This window comes from Pipistrellus hanaki, assembly GCF_964339955.1.
Source record: "Pipistrellus hanaki genome assembly, chromosome: 13".
Lineage (NCBI taxonomy): Eukaryota > Metazoa > Chordata > Mammalia > Chiroptera > Vespertilionidae > Pipistrellus > Pipistrellus hanaki.
The window spans coordinates 15,684,031-15,711,690 of record NC_140515.1 but is presented as its reverse complement, the minus strand read 5'-3'; the positions used below and the strand labels follow the sequence as shown (position 1 = coordinate 15,711,690).

General features: G+C 44.5%; 1 protein-coding gene across 4 annotated transcripts in view; it reads left to right on the top strand.

Annotated features, from left to right (window-relative positions):
• PTPRG (protein tyrosine phosphatase receptor type G) overlaps positions 1–27,660 on the top strand; it is a 640,445-nt gene that overhangs the window by 373,863 nt on the left and 238,922 nt on the right. For all 4 annotated transcript variants that reach the window (XM_084902696.1, XM_084902695.1, XM_084902698.1 and 1 more), the window contains exons 3-4: positions 2,914–3,093; positions 16,061–16,209. In XM_084902696.1, the coding sequence (XP_084758822.1) occupies positions 2,914–3,093; positions 16,061–16,209 (329 nt within the window). The remainder of the gene's footprint in view (positions 1–2,913; positions 3,094–16,060; positions 16,210–27,660) is intronic.

The window sequence follows — 27,660 nt, the reverse complement described above, 5'->3', positions numbered from 1 at the left end:
GATTGCCATGTCGAGAGTAGGCGAGCTGTTCAAAATGGGTCCAGCTGCCAAAATGTGAATTTCCTGCTCCTTCAAGCAAGTCAGCGGGAGAAGCTCAAGTGCAAACGCCTTTTCCTTCTCATCTTAGAAGGGCAGAGTCATCCCTGATTTGTGCCCCTCCTCCACCCCCCAACCCCCTCAAAAAAAAAAAAAAAAAATCTAGGTTTAAGTTAACCACAATCTTTATTTAGTGTCATGTTTTTAACTTAAAAGCATTTATTCAAAGTTTTGAAAAACAAAGCATTCAATACTCGGAGACTTGTGCACCAACCAATGATTAATGACATGCTCCCCAGCCCTCTGTAAAGTGTCTTCACACCGAAGAGATTTATACAGTGTGGCCTGGCCGGGGAGCTCCGATGTGAGAGGAGATAATCGATACCCGCAAGCCTGGGAAAGGTGTTCTGTTTCCTCCACTAATGACATCGGGGCTCTGCGAGGCAAGGGTGTCTGGAGCATGAAGCACTGCAAAGAAGAATTAATTTAAAATCTGAAGTGGAAGATCAGTTTCAATTAAAATTGCATTTGGACCTGTATTGGGTGGAAGTGTGAAAGCAAGCATGTAGTCGGCTAAATCTCCAGATTGTTACCAGTGAATAAATGAAGCCACTGGTAGGAGCCCCGGTTGTGTTTTTATAGAGGGCTGCGTTGTATTTCACCCACGCTAGAAGGTGAGGAGAAGTAATATGGACAGCAAGTTCTTCTCAGAGGTCTCATGGGATCTTTTTTTTATTTTTTATTTGCTTGTTAATTATCAGATGTCTGTGTTTCTATAAGTGATGGGTTGCATTCTTCTTAGGTTCAAACATGTTTCGATTTATTTTACCATGCTTTTTCCCCCTGCCCCCGTTACTTCTAATTTTATTGAACTAGTGAGTTTCCAAAAGGCATTACTCTCTCTCACGTACACACACGATATGAAAACACCAGTTTCCATATTTCGAAAATACAGGCCCACTATTTTGGTTAGCCACCAAATACTATATAAACTTTACATAGTTTTTCAATTTATTCAGTTTTCAGTGTTGTGGGTTTTTTTGTTGTGGTTTTTTTGGCATCCGGAAGAAAATGTAAAGAGTGGTCAGGACAATTGGAGCCATTCATTAAGGTCCTGTTTCCCCTCCTTCAAACATGTTGATGCAACATGAAAGGGAAGTTTTCTGGAACAAATGCACTCGGTTCCTTTATGCCTCATCACAGTCTTCAGGGAATTGGACCAAGAAGCTAAGTGACATGAGCCAAGAAGCTAAGTGACATGAGCTATGAGTGAGAAGATCTGATCATTCCAACTCTGGTGGAGTCCTGCAGTATCTCCATGGTGCAGTTCGCTTTTGCTAGAGAGTGTTATGGCGCATGTAAATGATTTTGAGAAGTGCCCCACGATTGCTAAGGTTTTCCAATCATTGAACAAGTTTTTCTCTGATGATGTCCTTTGTCTTACTGTTTGGATGAGGATCAGGGAAAGGACCCAGGCATAGAATGAGACCAGACTTGATTGCCAGATCCCAAGACTGAATCATTTTTAGGGAGCTACGTCAATTGTTCTTGGGGGCATGAAGCTTCCATTAGCATGACCAAAAAGATTTCCTGTGTCTCTGTCCTTTTTACATGGTTCCCCTGTGTATATCACTCGTGAGCTCAATCAGACTTCGGGGGATGGGGAAACCCATCACAAATAAATATGTGGTGGTTGGTTGGGCACAGGTTTGGGCTCTTATTTAGTATCAGAGAGACTTACCATGAGCTATTTTGTGGTCCATCATGCAAGGCTAGTTATAGAGCAAGCCTCAAAAATATGGGTTATTGGATGGGTTGGTCTCATCTCCTAAAATCACTTTGGCCATTACCCTCTTCTGTCTGAGATGTGAAGAAATGTAAGGTAAAGAGCCCAGGAGCACATGTGCGTGTTCCTGTATATACATGTATACACACAGTACACTTCATTGAGTGGGCTGCCTAATGCGAACTTCTAAATATTGTAAAGTTTAGACTTCACTCTGTATTAAACTCTGAAAAAGAGATTTATTGTGATCTTCTCTAGCAAAGAAATTTTTCTTTTTCTTTTTCTTTTTCAACAAAGTACTCCTGGTTTGTCATGTCAAAAAAGTTAAAGATCGGAGACAGAAAAGTCTCAGAGCCAGTAAACATAAAGATCAGAGACAGAAAAATCTCAGAGCTAGTAAACAACTTTATAGACATCGCCCCCAGCTTCTCATGGGGCAGAGAAGCATGCGAGTGTGTTTTCCTGTTCCTCACTGGTACCCATCAGGGCCAGCGTTATAGTTGCATTCTCTTCCTTTATTTCCGAGTCTTTATCCGAGTGCTGAGTCTAACCGGAAGGTAACCTCAGCCCCGTCTCCAGTGATGGAGGGGATGGAGGAGAGGGCATGCCCTAACCCAGCAGTGCACAAACGCGGGCCAAAGTGAGCCATCTTTCAGTGAGCCAAGGGAAACCCTGTCATTGCCTACATCACTCGCAATGCTTCTTGTCCAGCATTGTGTTCCTTTCAGTGTTTTCCTTTTCCAGTTCAGTAGCTCCCAGAAACTAAGAAGAGAATTGTGTTTTGTGTTTTCTGGTACATAACTCTGACAGCCTTTCTGCTCAACTCTTTTAATCTGATTACCGATCAAGTTAGCAAATATTTGACGACAAATCACAAACCCAGCTATCTTAAGTCACTTACCTTTTCTGAAGTCTTCCTACCCCATCGAGCAGAGGACTTGGATCCGCAATTTCCAATGCACTGACATCTTGGGAGCGGGGACGGGTAGGAAAATGTACCGGGGGAGATGCAGAACGTGGCTTCCCGTTTCTTACTTGCTCCATCGCTGACCCTTGAGCCCCGAGGATTGAAGTGTTGTTTTCTTTCACAGGTGCCTACGGGCCTGAGCACTGGGTGACGTCCAGTGCCAGCTGTGGGGGCCATCACCAGTCTCCCATAGACATCGTAGACCAGCATGCTCGCGTCGGCGAGGAGTACCAGGAGCTGCAGCTTGACGGCTTCGACAATGAGTCTTCTAACAAAACCTGGATGAAAAACACAGGGAAGACAGGTAGGACATGTCTTGACCTGTCCACAAACAATGTGCAATGTTGCTGGATGTCTCCCTGTGGTACTGCACAGAACTATAGAGAATGTATAGCTTAGTGAGGCAGCCCTTAGTTAGAGAAACAGCCTCTTGCTTTACTACCCGTGTTTCCCCGAAAATAAGACATCCTCCGAAAATAAGACCTAGCACATGGAAAGATAAGACATCCCCTGAAAATAAGACCTAGCGCAACTTTGGGAGAAAAAAATTAATATAAGACACTGTCTTATTTTCGGGGAAACAGGGTAGTTGTGTGATTTGGGCAAATTCATTGACCACTCTGTACCTCAGATTTTAAAAATATGATACATGTGGATAATAAAATTGTACCAGCCTCATAAGGTTGTAAGTATTAAATGAGTCAATATATATAAAAATACAGATAAAACTATTCTAGTTTTATTAGCCTAATATTGCCTCTCCCAACTAAGTTTTCTTAGGTTGTCCATTTGCAATGTTTTAAAACAGAGATGATACACATTTAAATCTTTGTGGATTTTATTTTTAGGTGGATTCATTTCACTTATTTATTTTTCCAGGATTATTGAAATATAACATGCCTATTTATTTATTTGGTGTGGGTTTTTTGTTTTGTTTTGTTTTGTTTTTTTTCTCTGTTGTTAATCCTCACCTAAGGATATTTTTACATTGATTTTCAGAGAGAATAAAAAAGAGGATGAGAGATAGAGAGAAATGTTGATATGAGAGAAACCTATCTTTTTTACCCAGCCCCCCAACCCTAAGCCTTTACCCAAAGGCTTTAATCCATTTCAAATTAATTTTTGTAAGTGGTATAGGTATGGATACATATTCATTCCTTGCATGTGACTATCCCATTTTCCCATCATCTTTTATTAAAGAAACTATCCTTTCCACTTTGAATATTCTTGGCTCCTTTGTCAAATATTAGTTGACTATATATGCGTGGGTTTATTTCTGGCCTCTAGATTCTGTTCTGTTGGTTTGTTTGATTACCATACTATTTGATTACTAAAGCTTTTTAGTATAGTTTGAAATTAGTAAGTATAATACTTGCAGCTCTGTTTTTTTGTTTTTGTTTTGTTTTGTTTTTTGTCAGGATTGTTTTAGCTATTTGGGATTATTTGTGATTCTATAGGAATTTTAGGATTGTTTTTACTATTTCTGTGAGAAATGCCGTTAGGATTTTGATAGGGATTGCATTGAATGTGTATAGCCCTGTGAATAGTATTTCACTAACCACATTTTAGGTGCTCAGTGGCCACATAGCTACCTTAATCATATCATGCAGCACAGATAGAGAGCATTCTATCATTGCAGAAATTTCTACTGGACAGTGCTGTGCAAGTGCACAAATCAAATAAAATTCTTGGCCCCCCAGTGTGACTCAGTGTTGACCCAGGAACCACGAGGTCATGGCTTAATTCACAAGTTGTGGCTCCATGGCCTATGATGTTTCTCTCTCATCAATGTTTCTTTCTATCACTCTTCTTTCCTCTCTCTATAAAAATCAATATAAACTTTTTTTTTTTTTTAATTCTCATGTTCCTTGAGAATTTGCTTTGTTGGTGTTTCTTACTACAATAGAATGAATATGAACATTTTGTCATCCTTCAGACCAGCAATTTGATTCTCTTGTTTCTTTTACCCACCTCTGTGAATTGGGCTTTGGGCTCTGTGAATATGTAACATAATATTTTCACCATTTCTAATGCAAAGAGCTGACTCCCTCTTAGTCACTATTATACAACTATTAGAAGTTCGGTGCATGAAATTCATGCATGCGTGGGGTCCCTAGGCCTAGCCAGTGGTCAGCGCCAATCGGGGCCTTCCTTCTGGCTGCTGGCTGCTGACTGCTGGCTGCTGGCTGGGGCTTGCTGGATGGAGGGGTTCGGGGAAACTGTAGGAGGTTGGCTGGCTGTGGAGAGGGACCAGGAGAAGTTGGCCAACCATGGGAGGGTTGACTGTGGGAGTGCACTGACCACCAGGGGGTAGCTCCCGCACTGAGTGGCTGCCCCTGGTGGTCAGTGCATGTCATGGGACTGGTCACTCTAGTCACTTAGGCGCATATATATATATATATATATATATACACACACACATATATATATTATAGGTTGAAGTAGCAGAGTATGCTTTGCTGTGCCCCATTGTCTGGGCTGGAAACAAACATTGGGATCTTATGATACATCTCTGCCTAGTGCTACCTAGGCTTTTGTTGGTGCTTAAGATATGCTTCATATATTAATTCTGAACTCTTATATCTCTAACTTCTTAAAACAAACATGTGTGATCTCGCTCTTGCTTCCCTCTCCCTCCCCTTCCCCCCCCCCCCCCCCAAATGATTCATTTGTTCTTACCCTTTTAGGAGCCCTGGCTGCCAGAAGCCCTTCTGCCTGGCTAAAATGACTTCACCACCGTTGGTCCCATTCATGTTGTGGGTCACAGCATTACTTTTTCTTTTAACCTAACTGGCTGCATGTGCAACTCTTAGGACCCATTTTCTTTCTCCAAAGCAGCATTTGTCTAAGACTATCCGTGGCTGGTTACTTTAGGTTGGCCTGATCTGCTCATGGAATTGCTCCCCACTCACTCAGCACAGAGGTTCCTGGCTCTGGGCACTTTTCACAATGTCCCCATAAATAGTTCCCATCCCTGCTTTTTGAGCAGGCCACCCTGTCCTGTCCTGGCTTCACCCATTTGAGTAGCTGTTCAGCACAAACATGTGAACTTGTATGTTAGGTGTGCATAACTTTCCATGCCACCCCTTCCACTCTCCCAATGGAGATACATGCCTGTTGTTACAATTTGGAATTTCTCTACCAGTGGCCCTGCTTTGTGTTACACATAGGAGTGCCCTTGGAAGAGCTGTGATGGGAGAGTGACCCCTCAGACTACCTGAATGCGGTGGATGGGAGCTTGGCCGCATGATAGAATCAGATCTTGGAGCTGAGTGCCACCTCAGTGCCACATCTTGGAAGCCTGCCAAGGCCAATTCCCTGGGCTCTCTGATCTGGTTTTCTACTTGACTTGCGATGCTTGACAGCCTTCTGCAAAGATAACACATTCCTCTTACAGCTTTCAGCTTGGGATCTCCGGTGACAGGTTTTAGCCGAGTAGAGGGTTCGCTCAATGCAAGTTGATTCATGACCTTGGTCTTCCAGGGGCTGATTATCAATCAGCCTGTCACTCTGCTGGTTTCCTGGAGTGATCCACAACTTGTTGCGTGTCTACGAGTGCCGACTGCAGGTGCTTGATCTGATTTTAGACTCAGCTGTCCAAAAAGAACAAACACCGTCTCAGAAACTTCAGAAGCACGGCGCCGAGAAGTAGAAAGGAATCCTTGTTTCTTCCCAAACAGTACATATTCCTATGAAATTCATGACATCCAACTAGATGGGCCAATATCTCATAAATAATCTACAGGAGTGTCTTTTTTAAAGTGGCAACCATTAAAAGGCAATTTGGAACGGGGACATGGAATTGTTTTTGCAGAAAGATTTCAGCATATGGTGGTTTAGAAACTTGGGTGCAGGGATCAACCTGCTTTGTTCTTTGTATTTATTTGATAGGCATAAACCTGGAAACTTTTCTCATTTTGTAAACTTTAAAGAGTCGAGTGAGTTCATAAATTTTCCAGTATTTTTGAGAAATGGCGATTCATTTGCTTTGTCTGTTATGTACGGATTGTGTAAGTTCAAGTGAATGACCAGCCGCATGTGGTTCAAGGTGCAGTGTGTCTAAATTAAAGGGGGAGGTTGTGCCCTAGCTGGTTTGGCCCAGTGGATAGAGCATCGGCCTATGGACTGAAAGGTCCCAAGTTCAATTCTGGTCAAGAGCACATGCCATGGTTGCATGCTCAATCCCCAGTAGGAGGGGGTATGCAGGAAGTAGCCGATCAATGATTCTCTCTCATCATTGATGTTTCTTTCTCTCCTTCCATCTCTCTTCTTCTCTCTGAAATCATAAAAATGTATTTAAAAACCAAAAATAGCCGAAGCCGGTTTGGCTCAGTAGTAGAGTGTCGGTCTGCAGACTGAAAGGTCCCAGGTTCGATTCCAGTCATGGGCATGTACATTGGCTGCGGGCACATCCCCGGTAGGGGGTGTGCAAGAGGCAGCTGGTTGATGTTTCTCTCTTATCGACGTTTCTAGTTCTCTATCTCTCTCCCTTCCTCTCTGTAAAAAATCAATAAAATATATTTAAAAATAAATAAATAAAATAAAAACCAAAAATAAAATAAAGGGGGCTATTCCTAATATTACAGTGGGTAGTATTGATAGGCAGCCTGGAGAATATCAGTTTAAAAACACAACTGTTATTGTACTGAGGTTTTGTAAGATGTTGCCCTTTGTAGAAACTAGATAAGGAGACACAGGTTCTCTGTATTATTTCTTACAACTGCATATGAATCTACGATTATCAGAAACATTAAAACTTTAATGCATAAAACCCCATATCATAAGCCACATGGCCTGTCTTTGTTACAGTCATTGATTTTTATATCTAAGTTGCCTGTTTAGATGAAGAAAAAACTTGAATCATTAATTTTTAAGCAACACATTTTCCTTCTCCAAGTGTCTCTTCTTGAAACTTGTACTTTTAGAAAATAAATTAAGGAAGTAGTGTTTGTTTCTTCTGATGGAAATTTACAGGCCACTTATCTGCAAAATAGACTGTCTTTTGGATATTAAAATATGAATTTAGAAAGTTAATATTTAAAGCGGCTTAGTGCACACAGACAGTAACTCCCCCATAAAACAGCTTTAGGGCTCCCATCTGTCTTCCCGGGGCGGGTGCTATATATCCAGCCCAGCATAATCAATGGAGCACGCTGGGTGCAGGTAGCCCACTTCTCAAAAGTTGTCTAAAATATCTTTACAAGACAGATAGCATCTCTCTATTTCTTCCCGAGGAGCCGTAGCTGTCTCTTGTGCCAGTTCTCATTCGATTTCATCTGAAGTTATTTTCCTTTCATTTTTGTGGAATGAGAAGATAATGCATTCATCAGGAACATTTCAAGATAATCTTGCTGTTTCTAGCATTAGCTTGTAGCCAAGGATCACAACTCAAGACTTAGACGATGTTTCTGGTGTATTTCATAAGCCATGGCCTCCCATGCATTTTAACCATTTGAGGGCTTTTGGGTTTGTTTGGGGGGGTTTTTTGGTGTTTTGTTTCGTTGTTTTTTTTTACAACTTTTTCTTTCATCCCACACAAAGAGCAAATAGTAAATGCATTTGTTATAATGCATGTTACTTCTACTTTCCCACTTTCTACTTCTCTCTCTCTCTCTCTCTCTCTCTCTCTCTCTCTCTCTCTCTCTCTTTTCTGCATTTTCTCCTGTTAGACAAATGCCATTATCACAGTGCCTGGCTTAGATGGATCAAGAAATAGTTGCTGACATTAATACAGTTGATCCATGGTGTGGAAACTGGATGTGGTTACTAGGTCAGGAACCATGTTCTAGGATGTTATGAGACCAGAAAATGTAGACAAGGTTTAGGGGGCTGTCACATTCACCTATTAACTTATTTTACCTGGCCTTTGGATCTTTTTTTTTCTTTTCTTTTTCTTAATCCTTACTCAAGGATATGGTTCTCCTTGATTTAAGAGAGAGAGGAAAGGGGGGGGGGGGGGCGGATAGGAGAAGGGAGAGAGAGAGAAACATCAGTTGGTTGCCTCCCACTCGCCCCTGGGATTAAATCTGCAACCGGGGTATGTACTTGACTGGAAATCAACCCCGCTACTCTTTGGGGCAGGAGACAAAGCATCAACCAACTGAGCCACACTGGCCAGGGATGGTCCTTGGAACTGTTATCATACAATAGCACCTAAGACCCCACAGACTTAACCTAAGAAATGCAAGCCATTGACGGCTGGTATAAAGATAATTATGGGATCTTAACCTCAGTTTCCATGTGCTGCTGCCCTAATTCAGCATGTGCCCCTGCTCTTGTACACGGAGCATTTGTCCCTATGCTTCTGCCCTTGTACATGGGGCAAGGTTCCCCCAGGGCACGCAAAGGCCGGGCATTCAAGGAAACTGTTGCGGGTCCCTGGGGTTCGCAGCTGAAGCTCACAGTGGCCTCTGCTGCCCTGGAGGTCAGTGTCCTGTCCCCGGGTGGGGACACTGATGCAGGTCTGAGGGGCAGCGCTGAAGACCAGTGTGAACACCTTACAGGCGGTCAGGGGCTGTCTCCCTGAGGACTGATTCCGCCCAGGTTGATGCACCTGAATGCTTAGCTCTCCCTCAAGATGCAACTGCCCAAGGGCAACACACGGAATAGCCATTAGCGAGCTTGAAATTGGCAAGGAGGGCGTCTAGGACAGCGATATTCAATGGTGTACCACAGAAAGTTTTAAATCATACGGTTTCTTACTGCCCTCTTTTCCCTTCGATTATCAAATAACAAAATGACCACAACCAGCACAATCATAGCCATTCCATGTGAATGAGTCCACAGTATACCAATGCGGGGGAGGGGGCAGGAGTATGGGGAAGGGGCATCTATAATACATTCAACAGTAAAGATTAAAAATAAAAATATAAACAAAAATAGGAAAAAAAGAATAAAGTATACCTTTTTGTGTCAGGTGGGCCAGAAACAGACTGTAATTTCTGTTTTGCTCAGAACGTCAGTAATTAGCTGCTGCTGCCAGGACACGTGGAAAGATGCTGCTCGCTGGTGGGACAGTCTGGGTGGCTTGTCTGTCTTCCCATTGGGTTTGCTCTTTGTTCCTATTCTGATGGTCGAGATGTGGGTCCTTGTTTCTCTCCACGAGTGTCCACTTCCTTGCTGTTTCCTCCTCTTGTCCTTCCTCCTGTGTCTCTCCCCGGTCCATCTCCTGTTCTCACTCTTTACTCCGGTCTTTGGTCCCTTCTCTCTCTGCCTCCTGTCTTCCTCCCTTCCATCTGGCCACAAATGAAAACCAGAGTGTAAAAGCGTTTTTACTTACTGTTTTACGGACTGGAGATCGTGGTGTTGGTGGGGAGTAAGTTCTCATTTCAGTAAAAGCTCTCTGTCCCGGACATATTGATGGGGAGGGCCTGTAGTAACTCCATCCAGGGCTGCTTTCCCCAGGCCTTCTCCGCCAGGCAGCCTTACTCTCCTTAATTTTAATCTAATCACATCTATCTCTCGCTCTCCATCATATCAAGGCTTTTCTCTCAGCCATTTCTCTTGGGGATAAAGACATTATCTTGGGGATAAATGTTCCCGCCTCCTTCTCTAGCCTCTGGTTTATTCTCTGGGCAGTATTCACCCTGACCGCCTGCTTACTCCCCCTACCTCAGGGCCTTTGCATGAGCTCCCTTCTGGTCAGCACTGCCCAGCGTGGCTCCTTTAATTCTCAGGGGATTCCGTCAGCCCTTCTCCCGTCTGGGGTTGGAAGTTCGCCTGTTACCATCTGTGCCACTTGCAGATCTGCACCTGTTGGTTGAGTTGTTGGGGCCTACCTAGCCTTCCTATCAACCACATACTTCATGAGGCATGTGGGAACCCTTAACACGACCCGCGTGATTAGGGCCCACTCAGGGTCCGGTTTCTGGAGGAGGCCACACACTGAAATGAAGAGAGAGACTAGAAAAGAGTTAAATTGGGATAAATGGGGGGCCAGGCGGGAGTCAACCTCTAGTGGGAAGACTCTAGGCTCTGGCCTTGCTATCTTTTTTATTGAGGCTGCTATGGGATACACCCATTAACCTTAAGCAGCTTTGGGAAACACCCAGTACCCTTAGGCAGGTAATAAGCGGATTATCATATCAGTAAGGATTTACATGATTACAAGATGGGGAAGTTGCCTCAGTTACTATCGTCTCAATTAGATAGGGTGCGGTTGGCTCTGACCTTTCAGAGCTTCAAGGTTGACCAGCCTCTTTCTATTAGTGAGACAGTGATTGGTTTCCTGCAAGACAGGCACTGGGTCTGGCTTACTTACCTTTGGGTCCCTAGTAATTACTTGGTAAACATTGAAAAAGTAAATATCTGTGCCCCAGGGAAGTGAGAAGGCTGGAGTTAAAGCTCCTGGGTCCTGGCATCCAAGTCAGCGTGTTTCCCTTTCATATGGCCCCCAGGGACAGGGTATTGCGGTGGTCTGGGCCACTCTTCAGGTCCAATAATGCAGTCTCTTCCCACCTTAGTGTTAAAAACCGGTCGGAGACGGTGGAGCTAAGATATTAAGCAGCTCATTTTCTGTCTCATGAATTTTTATTTATTTATTTTTTTTAATATATTTTATTGATTTTGTACAGAGAGGAAGGGAGAGAGGTAGAGAGTTAGAAACATGGATGAGAGATAGACATCGATCAGCTGCCTCTTGCACACCCCCTACTGGGGATATGCCCACAACCAAGGTACATGCCCTTGACCGGAATCGAACCCAGGACTCTTCAGTCCCCAAGCCAATGCTCTATCCATTGAGCCAAACCGGTCTTGGCAAATTTTTATTTTTAAAAATATATATTTTATTGATTTTTTTCACAGAGAGGAAGGGAGAGGGATAGATAGTTAGAAACATCTATGGGAGAGAATCGTCAACCAGCTGCCTCCTGCACACCACCCACTGGGGATGTGCCCGCAACCAAGGTACATACCCTTGACCAGAATCGAACCCGAGACCTTTCAGTCTGCAGACCGAAGCTCTATCCACTGAGCCAAACCGGTTTCGGCTCATGAATTTTTATTTAACTTCTGACACCTGCTGCTGTTGACTGAGATTTTGTTGTGAACATGTGTTTAGCCCACATTACATAGACATGTTGAGCTAAATTTGTAAGTGGTTGGTGGGTGCCCTGCAAAGCATGCCAAGAATGCCATATCCTCATCCTCCCTTCAAGTTCAGGAGGCAACTAAGTTCTTTTCCATGGTGAGACTCTACCTGCCCCTGCCCTTGCCCCTGCCCCTGCCTGTCCCTGCCCTGTCCCTGCCCCTGCTCTTACCCCAGCCTTGCCCCTGTCCCTACCCTTACTCTGCCCCTATTCCAGGTCTGCCCCTGCCCCTGCCCCTGGCACAGCAGTTTCCCATGGTAAGGCCCTAAACACGGGGGTGTGTGGAAGCTACACTCCTCTCCCCGGAGTGGTAACCTTTCTAAACAGCACAGCAAATGCAATCTTTATGCCATAAAGTCCCGTGTGAATTACTGTTCTGAGTAGTCTGCCTGTGTCAACCCTTGTGATCTCATGGCAGATGAGTGAGGTTACTACTGTAATTTTTCCGCTTTGTGGAACTAGACCCGAGGCACCACGGACTGCAGCACTTTTCCACAACCCGACAGTGTAGGTCTAGACTGAAAATCACACTCACTGGGTCTAGAGTCTAGAGCGCGCTCGCGCTCTCTCTCTCTCTCTCTCTCTCTCTCTCTCTCTCACTCTCTCTCTCTTTCTCTCTCGCTCTCTCTCGCTCTCTCTCCTTTCATCATATATATATATATATATATATATATATATATATATATATATATATATATATATCCATGCTCAGAATTTTACTTTCTGGGTCAGGAGAGTGCAGCCTGAGTCCGTGGGTAGCAATGAGATGGGCGTGGCTTCTGGGTTACGGAATCTTGAATTTGAAGCCCAAGCTCTTCCCACACCCTCCATCCTTCTGCTTTGGTGTAATCTCAGCCCATGCTAGCAGTTTAAGAGCTGGAGGGCCTAGTTCTAGAAAGTTCTCTCCCAGGTACCTTTCCTCCCCCCTCTCCCTCCTCTCCCATTGTTCTTCAATCTTTAGCTGTTGCATGCTAGCTTCCCAATCATCACCTTATCCAAATTCAACTCTTACTGCGGTTTTAAAATTTAAATGTTTCCTTCGATTCACTCACAGTATTTTAAATGAACAAATTGGTTTTAAGAGAAAACGTTTGATCTGCACCATAATGGGAAAACCTATGCTATATGACATGGATACACTTAGGTAAAAAAATGTCTATAAATCAATGAAAATAAGTCATATTTACCACAGTTAGTAAGTTCTAGCATAATGTCTACTCTTCGGTGGAAGATGGAAATGAGTGAGTCTCAGATGAGTGTGGAGGACATATGAGCACCACATTGGGGTGTTATTTTTCTGGATGTGACTCAGGGGATAGGAATAATAAAGAAAAGGAAAACCACTCTCCCCTGGGTTTTACTAATCTCACCACATCCCCTCAGCACTGAAGCTATTCTCCCAGGGCGTGAGCCCTCTCTCTGGTGTGCCCTGCCCGCACGCTGCCCACCGTATGGCTTCACCATTCCGCTCTGAACTGGAGTGGATTCTGTGCGATCACGCCCTGCTGGGCCTGAGCTTGTCAGGTCTGGAGAAATGAGCTTGACAGTCACCGCCACGGAGCGTGTGCACGCTGAGTGTCTGTCACCGTGCCACGTGCTTCCCGCGTGGGACTTCTCAGTGTGACTTCCTCCAGGTCTGATCGCCAGATAGGCACGGTTGGCACAGGCTCCGCAGCCGAGGCCCAGAGGACTGGGGCAGCTTCCCAAGGTCACACCACTTACGTGACAGAAACAGGACTGGCCGCCAGCCCAGGCCTGTCCATCCCCTGAGCTCATGGTGCCCATACCCCAGTGCCCCGAAGTGACTGTCGTTGGTGCATTTTGTGTGGAAACAGAGCCCTGTCGTCAGTGGTCACCAGAAAGCTGTCCCACTGCAGCTGGGAGAGGTCTCTGTTGCCGGTTTCACGTGTGAACAAAAATATCAGCCACTTTCCGAGTGGGGAGTGTGCATGCCGCATGCTGTGTGCTCCAGTGAGAAGCACTGTGAAATGAGAAATGAGATTAATGTTTCAGATTGTATAGTTTCCTAATTATGCTTTAATTATTCATATAAAACAAGTAAAATGACCCCTGACAGAGACATAAATGATTTAGGAAAAATCAAATATTAATAAGTTGCTGCGTGTCCCTGGGTGTATTGTAACAGATGCACTCCGAATGCTTTACCTTTGTCCTTCAGATGTAAAATATTACCTGTAGGGTTTATAGCAGACTGAGAGTAATCAATGGCATTGAAGACACTGCTGAGCTAATGCCTATGCATTTCGGCTTTGAAACTAAAGGTGTATGACTAGTTTACTATTCTCTTTTATTTTCTAAAATATCATATTGTATTTTAGAGATCACCAAGTGACGCGTCCCGCTTCTCCTCCCCTCCCCCCGCCCCCCGTTTTTGTTTTTGCATTTTTTTAGTGGTTTAAAAAAAATCAAAAGGATGATAATATTTCATGACACATGAAAATATATCCAAATTTCAGCGTGGATAAATAAAGTTTTATTTAACATGGCCTTACCCATTCACTTACGTAGCATGTTTGGCTGCAAAGATGAGGTTGAGTAGTTGCAACAGGGACCATAGAGCCAGAAAGCCTTAACTATTTCCTCTCCCACCCTTTCCAGGAGCAGTTTTCCGGCTCTTGTTCTAAAGCTCACGTAGTGTGCCCTAAAGGGGGAGCAGTCCCATGGGTGTTAAATAAGCATAAGAATCACTTGCATTTTATTCTTTAATTTGCAATCTCACTAACTGAACAGTCATTGTATATGTTTCAGAAGTTCGAGAAATACTGCCTTTTGAAATGCCATAAAAAGGGGGTGTATATGAGCAGGGTTCCTGCACTTGCATTTAATGCTTCCTTTATATGGAGAAATGCTGGAAATAATGGCATTGTTTCGGAAATACTAGGTTCCTAGTCTAGTTTCTATCTTTCAGGAAAACCTAACTTTCATGCAGGATTGGTCTTTAGAGAGGAAGGGAGAGGGATAGAGAGATAGAAGCATCAATGATGAGAGGGAATCATTGATTGGCTGCCTCCTGCAGGCCTCCTACTGGGAATAAAGCCTACAGCCTGGGCACGTGCCCTTGGCCGGAATCTAACCTGGGACCCTTCAGTCCGCAGACTGAAGCTCTATCCACTGAGCCAAACCAGCTGGGGCGGGACTGGGACTCTTTTAGGAAGAGGGGACCGTGAGGCTACGAGAGCGTCTCCTGGGCTTCAGCAGGCTTGGCCTTTGATTACAAACCATGCACTATTGGTTGGCATCTTATATTTAGTTAACAGCCAGTAAGTGTTTGGATGAATGAATGAACTCACCTTAGAAATCCGGAAAGGGGGAGATGTATCACTTATAAAACCTGTTTTTTATGCAGTTGGATATCACATTCCTTGTGGAAAACGTAATTTTTTGTTATTGTTTAAGTCCAAGTTATATGGTCTTGAATTCTCTTTCCCATGTTTCAAGGAAGAGTTTTTCGGGTTTGAGTTGATTGCCGCTCCCTGAGGACATGGACATTCATATGTGTTCTTCTAGATGGGCGAAGGGAATTTCCTTATACTTGGGATGAACAGAAACTGCAAAGTAACCCTAATCTGCAATGATTTCAGTGACTTAATGAGTAGTTTGCTCTATACTTTTCTGAGCACATTTATCAAATGCAATGAATGCTTTACCCAACCCCGCTCCCTTTTCACTGTTGTTGCCTTAATAATTGGAAGAACCTGCTCCTTTTATTTTCTGATATCTTGCCTCTTTCTGATTAAAGAAATGTGCCTCTCACCTTCTGCTTATGAAATATATTTCCCATTTCATTCCAGATCTTGAATCTTGGGGTAGACCCAGGAAGCTCACTCTCCAGATCATTTTGATCATCAATCAGTTTTAGGAGACATTGATTCAGAGTGACTTACTCAGTCACTGTCTCAAATTCTCCATCTGTTAAATGGATAAGGCATTTTGAGACCATTCCCTGGGAATTCCCATGATTTAGAGCCAGTTGTTGCTTGAGAGCAGTCTGAAGCTACAATGTGCTAATTTATTCAGATGGCTTGTTTTTTATTGTTGTTGTTGTGTGTGTTTTTTTAAACAGGCACAAGAGGAAAGGTAAACTTTATTTGAAGCAAGAGGAAACCTATTGAATTTGCTCTGGCAATTCACTTTGTTTCTCTCCCCTTTCCTTTTCCACAGTTGCCATCCTTCTGAAAGACGACTATTTCATCAGCGGCGCTGGCCTGCCGGGCAGATTCAAGGCAGAGAAGGTGGAGTTTCACTGGGGCCACAGCAATGGCTCTGCGGGCTCGGAGCACAGCATCAATGGCAGGCGCTTCCCCGTGGAGGTGAGAGAACTGGGAGCTCCAGGTGGCCAAGGGCAGCTGTGCCTGGAGTCTTCCCATTAGCGAGATGCTGTGTCTTTGCTCCTAGTCGCTTTGCAAACCAAACGTGCTCTGTCTCTCCCTTTGTCTGTGGGACTCCTTCATGCACGCATGACAGGTGCCTCTCCATCCTCACAGTTCCCACCCTGTCTAACCAGAGATGCAGGTAGACGTCAGGGACATCTGGATTGAGTAGATTCGGGTCAGGGCGATGAGTTGCAAGCATTTGTTTCATTTGACAGTCTCTTTTCCCTGACCATTTCAGAAGCCCTGCTTTTTAAAATATATGTTTTTATTGATTTTTTTTTTTTAGAGGGGAAAGAAACCTTAATGATGAGAGAGAATTATCTATTGGCTGCCTCCTGCACACCCTCTAGTGGGTATGGTGCCTGCAATCCAGGCATGTGCCCTGCCTGGGAATCGAACCAGTGACCTCCTGGTCCCTGGGTCAATGCCCAACCTTTGAGCTGAAACCCTGCTTTCTGATGGTGAAATTTTGTAGGAAATGACTCCATGCTTGCCCTTTGGTAAACAGAAAAGCTGGTTGCTCTGTGAAGAACAGCCTCAGAAGCTTCTCTCCATAGAGAAGCAGTTTGAAGGTTTGCTTCCTCCTGTCAGCTGTTAAAACACGGCCTTGGCCGTTGGTGGCTGTGCCAGTTAACTCTGCTGGGATCGATGGGGACATTTTGCCTCCCAGGTCAGTGTTCTGAAAGATGCCTGCTGCTAGGCAGGAAAACGCCTGGGTGCAGTGGGTCACGCCTGTCTTTTTTGTGACGTTTGGGAGGGGAAAGAGCAAGTCTCCAAGCCTTTATTCATGTTGGAGGACAGAACACCTGCCCGTTGCTAACCTTATTTTTTCTTTTAATAATGGTCAGGATGACAGTCTTGTGTTGGGACAAACATGTTTGTGGCTCGTTTGGTTGCCCGTGCGGTAAGCTCTACAGGTTTGTGGAAGAGCTGAACGGCTGTGCATCCAAGCCTGTCTAAGGCGGGACGCAAACATGGGACAGCTCTTAGTGTTTTGTGACTTCTCTCAAGTCATGACCTACTTTGATAACGTGATGAATGCTTGAGACCCCTCCCTCCATAGAGAAAATACATGTGTGTGCACACAGAATTGCATATAATTTGTAGGATTTCATCACTCACGCTAGCTCCTCGAGCCCTTTAAATGACCTTACCGGAGGTAAAAATCCCTACAAGATGAGAAAATCTGTATTATTTCTTTATGGATACGTGTGTGTGTGTGTGTGTGTGTGTGTGTGTGTGTGTGTGTTTCTTATCCATGATTCCTGGAGAAACCACATTAGCTACTTCTGTAAATGCTTCATATTTTTTATAGTTTAGCTGAGAAAGTCTCACTATCAAAACTGTTCAGTACTAGGATGCATCTCTCTGTGGGCCTTCTTGTCCTCCTCACACTCATTATAATTCTCATTAGTAGGATTTCTGCTTAATGGCTCTCCTCCCCGCCTTTAAATGGAATGAATCATTTCTTAGAAGTTTTAGCTTTATTTCTGCTTGATTCTTAGAAACAAGATTGCATCAGATTTTTCAGTTTGGGTTTTCTCTTCTGCTCCTGCTGAACATTTGCCAGGGGTAGTTTGAGTGGAAGGGATCGTTTGTACCAGGTTTGCTCCGAAGCTTCTTTGTCTTAGAATCGGGTTACGATTTGTTCAGTTAATGTTGTTCCAGACAAGAGACTTGTGCTGAAAAGTTTGAAAACTTATTTTGGCATCTGCCGTGGAAAGGAAGAATCTGGAGCTGGCAGCTACAACTTCTGCCATTTCCCTGATCACATCCACTCATGCCAGACGGGCCAGTCTCCTCATTGAATTTGCTTCTGGAAAAATGCATAGACTAGATGCATGTTCTTTAGGAAACGTTACTTTAAATGAATATTTTTATTTTCTTTTGTTCAAAGAGTGCCATGAAGTTCAAAACTAATTAGCAATGGAAGCTGCAATGCCTAGACTTACTGTTTGACCAAGTTGTTTCAATTTATGTCTTTCAAGTAATGTCAGATGTTCAGGCTGCTGGTATTAATTGGATTTCTCATGCAGTCTCATCTAGTTCATAGTTTGCTTTATAAATATGATAAACATGTTAAATTACTTAGTAGATATACTTCGAGGAAGTTGAATTTCAGAGATCAAAGGTAATGGGATCAAATTTAACTTTAATATATGCAAAGAAAAATTGCTCACTTTTGCCCAAAACACGTCTGTAATATTTTGTGTTATACTAGAGGCCTGGTGCACCAATTCTTGCACATTGGAAGTAAATTAGGTAGAAGGTGGCTGGCCAGGAGGGAATGGGCGAGATGGGCCTGACACACCCTGGAGCCAACCTCCACAAGTCTCTCCCCAGCCGGTCGCACCTGGAGCAATGCCGGGGCTCACAGGGTGTCTGTAGTGTGAGCAGGTGGGGTCACTTGACCTGACCTGTGGGGATTGGGCCAAAACTGGCAGTCCCACATTCCTTGAGGGGTCCCTAACTGTGAGAGGGACTCTGCAAAGTTGCTGTTGCTTGGCAGCTCCTGTGTTGAGCATCTGCCCCCTGGTGGTCAGTGCGTATCATAGCTACTGGCCAGTTGGCTGGCCAGCTGGTCGCTTAGGCTTTTATATATATATAGATTGCTTTTTTTGAGCTCTTTATTATTAATGCCAGCTTTCCCTGAGATGTTCCCACTCTTTGAACATCTCAGACCTGATTTGTTTCTCTCCATATAACTACATTTTTAATGGAATTACAATAAAGGGGTGAAAAACTGTAATGTACCAAGTAGTAATTTATCAGCTTTGGGACATTATTTATTTGTCTTGTATGTGGTGTCAGAGAAGAGTCATTGCAGAGGGTTGCACTGGGGTTGGCAGAATACAGCATTGCTCCTAGCAGAGTTGTCACTATTGTGGGCAATGGTAAGGTACTCACATTGACTGGGTAACGGCCAGGGATGCGGCTAAAACTTTCAGTTCTTAGGACAGCCCCCACACAAAGAATTACCCTGCCCCAGTGTCGCAGCTGTGAGTCTGGAGCATAGGAAGCTTTGCGTTCAGTGAAATCGAACCTTCCTTCATGTGTGTGGCATTGTTTTAAGTACAATTGAATCATGAGGACTCCCAGCTTGAGAAGTGCCCCATCCTCTCGTGTTTTGTGGGAGGAAGTGTGCTGGCCTTATGGGGACATGCACTGCTGGGCCAGGTTCCTCTCCGCTCCTCCCAGACAGTCAGGGTTCGATTCTCAGCAGCTGCCCTGGCTTTGCTGGCAGGTGGAATGTGAAGCATCTGCCCCACAGGAATCTGGATCTGCTCCCCGAGGGTAAATGGCAGCAAACCCAATGCTGTAGGTTTTGCTGCTTCCCAGGAATTCTTTGAGGCCATCCACAGCTTTGTACACATCCGGAAATGAGACCTCTCTACATTTTCCTGGCTGAAATCCTAGACTGGTTCTTGTAGTTCCTCCACTTGAAAATGCCCTGTCTAATAGAAAAATAATGTCCTTGTAAAAATGAAACCAAAGCCCTTGATAGCCAACATTCTTTACAGCTCAATGAATGCTGGAAAAGAAACCAGGAATTAGATTACCAGCCACACCTAGGAGACCAGACCCAGTTTGGGTTCTCAGATGTCCCCACCTCCTCTTAGTCAGCTTTATTCCTTGCCCTGCAGCAGTTTTCCCCTAAGTGTCTTTTGTTCTGTAGGTGCTGGGTTACAAAGGTAAACCAGAAGGACTGAGTCCCTACCCTTAAGGTATTTACAGTCTAGTCAGGACAGGGGAACTGAACTAGCAGTCCAGCAGTCCTGTGAGTAGCTGTGTAATATCAGTAGTGATCTCTGATCAAGGGACATTTGTCACCAGCTGGAAGGCCTCTGTGGAGGCAGATGTTTATTAAGATAAAAGATTTTTACTGAGCGATATTGACTCAGATAGAAGAGATGAATTGGAGCTTGCCTGTCGAACAGGGATAAGCAAAGGCAGGTTAATGCTTGGAAAATTTAAGGAATAAAAACCAGAGGCGGTTTTGGTGAGCAGGATGATGGTCCCCCCAAAAAAACCGTCCATCCCATAACCCCAGGAACTGTGGATGTATTCGTTTACATGATAAAAGAGCCTTGAGGATGTCATTCCGGATCATGAAGTCAGAAGGCTCAGGATAAGCCAATGGTTAAAACAGTGAGGTCAGAGTGTCCTGTTCTAGTTCTTGCCTGGCTTACTTGGCTTTGCGTTACCTGTCTAATCACAGTTACCTAGTGTGCCTTCTAGGCCATCTTAAGTCTTCTCCCTACCCCTGTAGTCGGCAAACTGCGGCTTGCGAGCCACATGTGGCTCTTTGGCCCCTTGAGTGTGGCTCTCCCACAAAATACCATGGCCTGGGCGAGTCTGTTTTGAAGAAGTTTAAGTTTAAAAAATTTGGCTCTCAAAAGAAATTTCAGTCATTGTACTGTTGATATTTGGCTCTGTTGACTAATGAGTTTGCCGACCACTTTCCTAATCCCATACTCATTCCCTGTCCTCTGGTTGGTAACTTAAATAAATGCTCATGTGACACTAATAGGGATTGAATCATGTGGGGTTTCCACTAATAGCTCAAGTCGGAGTTAATGCAAAGAGAAATCTCCAGGTAAAGCCTCTGAGAGCTCCATTAAAGTGCAGGTTCATTGCATGCTTGTTGTCTGAGGTAATTAAAATCTTGTTTATTACAATAAGAGATCACAGGAGTTGTTGATTTAGACTTATTGGCGCTTTATGAGTTGAAGTCTTCAATAAGCTTAAATGATCCAAATTGATTGTGTGTGCCCTTTCCAGTGAAGCTCACAGCTGGTTCGTTTCAGCTCTGTTTAGAGCAGCGCAGTAAGTGAACAGAGGCAAGGGCGTTTTTCCTGACACATACCAAGTGCATATCGCCATCTGGGACAAGGCTCAGTCCCTTCGCCGAGAGCCTCGAGGCCAGATGTGTTAAACTTCAGAATCTCCTTTCTAGAAAGCTTTTATGTGCATATGCCCTGCATATGACAGAGGACACATAGTAGGTCTGGGATGATACCCCTTGAGTGCATTAATATTTCTGCAACATGCAGGTGACTGTTTACACTAAGTAGGAAATAACAATATTCAAAATAGCTTCAGATCTCTTCACCTTAGGTTTTACCCCCAGATTACTTGTTGCACAAAAATCATAAATAACAATAGTAACAAAACGTTCGGTATTGGAAGCTTTTGAGATTCATGATTGCTGATAAGGGTTTGTGGACCTGTGTGTTAAAAACTGGTTCCCTAGCCCGGCACCACCGATTTATGTCCCCAAGAGCCGGGTTAGTTGCAGTCATGACACAAGCATGTTAAATTATTTGTCTGCCTGATAGGTGAGGCGTGTCCAGGTTTGTTCAGAGGCAAGAAGTCGCTAGTCTGAGGTGGGCTTTTCCAGTGCTTTCCATTGTGATATCAGTTGGGGGCTGTGGTTGTCTTCGGTAACCGTGGCCTTGGTATGCTTCCTTGACCTGCTCCTGTATTCTTCCCTTCCCCCAGCTCCTACCTTCCTGCCCAGATCACACTAATGATGTGTCTTCTATTTTGTGAAATGGATCTTGTCTCTGCTTCTGTTACATTTGGTTACAGGATAATCTTGCACTGGATTTCCAGGTTGTGTCTCAGTGACCTCCATCTGCCTTCCTTCTCCCAGGTGAACTCATGCACTTGTGACACACACTGGGGTGTCACACAGAGTGCCCCTGTCTACACTGTTGCAAGCATGGCAGGCAGCTCTGCCAGAGGCTGAGCTCCCTCGCTGGTCCCTGGTTTCCACAGCCTGAGCTTCCAGAGCAAGGACTGAATCTTCCGTTTGTCCTGCACTTCTATGTATCTCCTCTGTTCTGCGGGAAATAAATTTAGACTTGTTAAGTGCCTTCTTGGAGATTTATTTTATACATATTATAAAAAAAAAAAAGCTTTGAAGAGTGCTCCATGGAAGGATTCAGTTTATCTTTGTCTAACTCAGAGTGTTTCCAAATGTATTTGGCCACGCCCCCTCTCCTATTGTCATGTAAGTTAGTGATACCAGTCTTTACAAATGAGGTTTATAACTTTCTTCTCTCTTCCTTTAGTCCATATGCCTTGCGTTTGTGATCTATTTCCTTGTCTTGGCATTTTCGCAGCTTCCCTGAATTGGTAGCCTTAAAAGTCTCTGTTCTGCCTGGATGGGGCTGGGTTTCAGGGTGGAGCCTACAGCCTTGGCTTCCACCAGCCACGCCCTATGAGGCTCCTGAGTCTCAGTGTTCCTCAGGGTCCTTCGGTACTCGCTGCAAGCACCTCTGAGAGTGAAGTGCCCTCGAGTTTCGCCTGCTACCAAACAGTCTAGTCTCTTTCCCAATGAACCCGGAACTGGGGTTCAGTTCAGTTGGAAGTGGGATTGGAAGTGGGGTTCAGAGCAGTCTGGAGCTTTTGTCTCCTTCCCGCCAGGGCAATCCCGCGGCACAGCCAACCGTCCCTTCTCTGCGCGCAATGTGTGCGCCTCCGGGGGCTTTGCTTTTGCCGCTCCCCTGGGGTTCTGCCTCACAGCCCAGGCTCCCTCTGTTTGAGCCTGGGTCCCCAGGGTCTGGCCTAGAACTGGAGTTCAGCGCTGTCGGGTCTGGGATTCAGCACAGTCTGGAGCTTTTATCTCCTTCCCGCTAGGGAACACCAGCCAGGCACACAGCCACCCCATCCTCTCCGGCTCCTTGCATGTCACGTGTCTCCGTACCTTAGGCTTTTACACCTCCTCCGCTCTTCCTTCTGGTTTTCTCTTTCCTTCTCATTGTAGAATTTCCAGTCAGTCGAGTTTCCTGTAGTTCTGGGTAATGTCCATTTTATATTTTAGTTGTATTTTACTGAAATTGTTGTGTGCAGTTTCGGCTAGGTGTTTACCTGTACAGCCATCTTGGATCCTCTAGTCCATATGCCTTGTAAGACATGGATTCCTGTTCAAGTAAATGTTTTCAGGGGACACTGATGATGATTTGGGCTTTAATTATCTTGAAAATTATAGCACCTGCTTGTCTTGGTCACAGGAAAGTTGTCCAATGTCTGTGGATTGGATACCACGTTGCTTTGTCAGTAGGGAGAACTGCCATAAAAGGGAGACTGAGCACTTTATATTAAAAACATATTTTGCAATATCACACATTTCCTTTGGCCGTGCCTTGCCCTTTACTTAAAGTCCTGGAATTCATTTCACGTGTTCTTTGAAGCATTGCTTTGTTCCTGCGGAGGCCTTGGTCCCTGGCACTCACGGCGGAGTCTGGTTTCCCGTCCTGTCCCTCCCGGAAGGGCCGGGGGTTGTGTCCCAGGTTTGTGGTGTGTTATTCTGAGGGGCAGTCGATCATGTTTTCCTCCGTAGTGATTCCCATCAAGTGGCCAGGGAATTGGTTGAAATTTGCTTAATGATGTCATTGAAATAACGATTCCGTTGTAGAGCAGAATGTTCCCCCTTTCCTCGTGAGATGTTTGATTTCCATCGGGCTGATGTTTGATGTGTCTGTCTTATGTCAATTAAGTACACGTGAGGAGGCCCCGCCTTTTGGAGTGCGGGGCTGGAGAAGTCCGTGCCTGACTGTGCAAAGCTGGAGAACTGGCCTGTGAGTTCACAGCAGCCCTGGCCCCTATCGGGTGTGTCTCTGTGGTCAGAGGGTCCTCTCACACACCACCGTCCTTAGGTGTGAACTTGGCTCCGGCTGTTTGTTGGTGAGTCACAGACACGTGTGTGCAGATAACTGATCTGTACTGAGAACTGCAGACAGGCAGATGACATTCTCTAAAATGAAAACGCGTTAAATTAGAGATCTTCTCAGTAGAGAAACAGGGGGCCCTCAGACAACCAAAGGGAAGGCTTAGGATACAGGGATGGTGTTGGAGCAGTGCTGGTGGTGTGACTGTGTGGATAATACTGTGGAAACCAGGTGATAGGCATTTCCTGTGTCAGAAACGTTCCAGATGTTACCTCACTAATTTTCTCACCAGCCTGATGAGAGAGGTGTTCTGGGAAGGTGATTAGTTTGGCTGAGGGGCTGCTAAGTCCCACGGGACCTAGGCGCCAGTGTCTCCAGAACCTGAACCAGGTTGCTTTTTATTTGATAGGTGATTTCGTTGTTTTTCTTGCCCTGGGTTTAAGTTGCTTTTTGAATCACCGCTGCCGCGGAAATAATTTTGTTGGAAGCCTAACTGCTGACTGTTGTATAGCGGGAAAGACAAAACATTAAAGAGCTGCAGTTGTTCAGAGATGGTTGAACCTGCAGTAAAACGCACACAGAGGCGAGGGCAGGGAACAGAAGATGCTCTGGCTCTTGGCCTAGAGATATCTGTTGTCCCAAGTAGATCCCGGGAAAGGATTTGGGTGTTTATCTAGGGCACATGTGTCAAACACAAGGCCCGCGGGCCAAATCCAGCCCGCCAGGCCTTGCAATGTGGCCCGCACCGCGCTGTCATCACTGCACTCCGCTGTCAGTTTATGACATTGTCAGTTTATGACTGTTCAGTAAACCATTCGGCCCGCGATTTAGGCTGGATTTTAGATTTTGGCCCCTTCTCTGATTGAGTTCGACACCCCTAATTCTAGGGAGTCCCTTTTGATAAACTTTAACCGTGCAGGTGTTGGGACATTCAAGTAGTTGCTAGCAAACAGGCTACTCCATGTAAGCAGGACCAAGGGCAGGTGTAAGACTGAAAAGACCCAAAGCTTTCATTTTAGTTTTAAGCACACGCAAAATGATTCAACTGACTGCCGGAGGAATCACACCACATGAAACATGTGCAGTTGCAAATCACACAACACTTTATTACTCACACAAGTTCCTGATGCTGTGGGTGCAGGCTTAACGGGGTCCCTCTGGTGCTGTCCGCTGGGGTCCTGCAGCTGGGCTGGTCCTGTCCGGATGCAAGGGGCTGGGGTTCATCACCCGAGAGCTCAGTCGTGTCTCGATCCGGAGTACTAGCCATTCTTCTGTCCTCTGGCAGAGAGAGGAGTGTGGAGCCGTGTTGCTTGCGGGACTGACAAAAGGACGTGCCTTTGTGGATGTCTCGACAGGCAAGCACTGTTGGCTGGCAAGGACCCATTTTTAAAGCCTGTTTCGTACCCGCAGCAGTTCAGGTGGCTATCAATGAATTACGTCAATGCATACATGTTAATCTCAAACAGGGCAAGGGGCTACATGTGGTTTTCTAGGGAGAGTACATCACTCACACAAATGGTTACCCCAGCAAGTCACTCTGAATCAGTAATCAAAGTTCAAATCCTTATCGATGGGGGTGGTACACACGCTTCAGGGCAGATGGGAATGTGTCCTTAATATCACACTTTAAGTTTCAAGAAAGTTAACTCAAACATTTTAAAACCTTTTTAACATTTTGTAGACATTTTTAAACTTCTTAAAAAACATTTCTGTATTTTACTACAACATCCATGGAAAATGCAGCACACTGGTCTGGACTGAGCACTGCAGTCTGTTTTAATGACACAGAAAACACTGTCTGATAGCAAATCTAATGTGGGCCATACATGGTCATTTTAAATTTTTGGTAGCCACATTAAAATATGTGAAAAGAAACAAGTCATTCTATTTGACTTGAATTATTTATTTATACAATTTATAGTATATAATAATTATAAAATCAATTTAAATTTAATTAATATTAATGATCTATTTTTACCCTAATACACTAAAATATTAGTATGTCAACATGTAATCAACCTAAAAAGTTATTACCAAGACATTGCTTTCTTTTCTATTAATATATTTTTATTGATTTCAGAGAAGAGGAGAAGAGAGAGAAACATCAATGATGAGAGAGAATCATGAATCGGCTGCCTCCTACATACCTGCTGGGGATCGAGCCTCCAGCCAAGCACTGGGAAGCAAATCCTGACTCCTGGTTCCTAGGTCTATGCTCAGCCCCTGAGCCATGCCCGCCAAGCTGGAGACACTGCTTATTCTTTGGTTGTACTGTGTTTGAATCAGATATGGATCATACATTGGATCTCAGCGAGACTGGCCTCATTGCCCGTGCTCGAGCCACGCAGACGGTGTTTACTGCACCGAAGTACGCAGACGGCGTTTCCAGCGCACTCTAACGGGGCCCGGAGAATAAATTCGCCTAAAGACTAACACATTCTTTAAGGGTAATTTTTTTGCTCAATTTGTGGTAATTATCACACTTTTTCACTGCCAACAAAGATACACATAGAATACTTCGGTTTTCTTTGGGATCTGACTTGCTTATTGAAAAGCCTTCACTGGATTGGGAACAGATTTTATTCTTTATAAATAACTTTAAGTTCTATCTATCTATCTATCTATCTATCTATCTATCTATCTAATCAATCAATCATCTATTGAACATTTGTGCCCGGGGCTTTGAACACTGTTCTTCTTCGAATCCATTCCCAAGCTGGGGGACCCACACAAAGCACAGAACTGGAGCCCTTTGTGTACAGAACTAGAGACCCCGGGTGGCCAAAGCAGGTGCATTGTCAGATGGTCAGGGGATTTATGGCCATATGCCTCAGGACTGCCCCTCCTCCTCCCACTTTTTTTTGTCCTGTCAACATTGGAGCAGGAAGGTTTCAAACCATCTTAAATCCAAAGCCTTTCGCAAGTACTTTTGTGTCATCATCACTCAGAAAGGACAGTCAGAAAAATTTATAAGGAACAGAAAGAAGTGAAGATTGAATGAAAGTCTATTTCCTGGCTTAGAATGTCACAGTGCCCCCGACTTACGGGGATGTGGAGGAATTCCTAAATTGACTTCTGGGTGTGTGGCTTGGCACTGTCTGGACCACAGCTGTTTCTCTGGCTCCCTTTACTGGGATATTCTAGACCACATGTGTCAAACACAAGGCCCGCGGGCCAAATCCAGCCCGCCAGGCCTTGCAATGTGGCCCGCACCACGCTGTCATCACTGCACTCCGCTGTCAGTTTATGACATTGTCAGTTTATGACTGTTCAGTAAACCATTCGGCCCGCGATTTAGGCTGGATTTTAGATTTTGGCCCCTTCTCTGATTGAGTTCGATACCCCTATTCTAGACCATCTGGGCAAATTCACCAAAACCCTATTTTATTTAAAGATAGAAATTTCATCTCATGGATGTTAGAAAAAAGGGCTTTAAAACCCTGGTTAATACATGAAAGATATTTGGGTTAATAGTAAATTAACTTCTAAATCCCAGCTCTTGCTACACGGGTAGAGCTTACAGTTCTGAATCTCCCCATTAACACGTTCATGGCATTGCTTTATAATGTCCAGTATTTCAGGAACTTTTCCTGATTTATGCCTCCATGTTCACCCCAAGGTTTGGGGTGAAAGAAAATTCACCCCAGGATCTTCTGATAGTTCTGCCTTTGAATTTGCTTCTCTCTCCCTCTTTCTCTTTTTCACCGCTTTA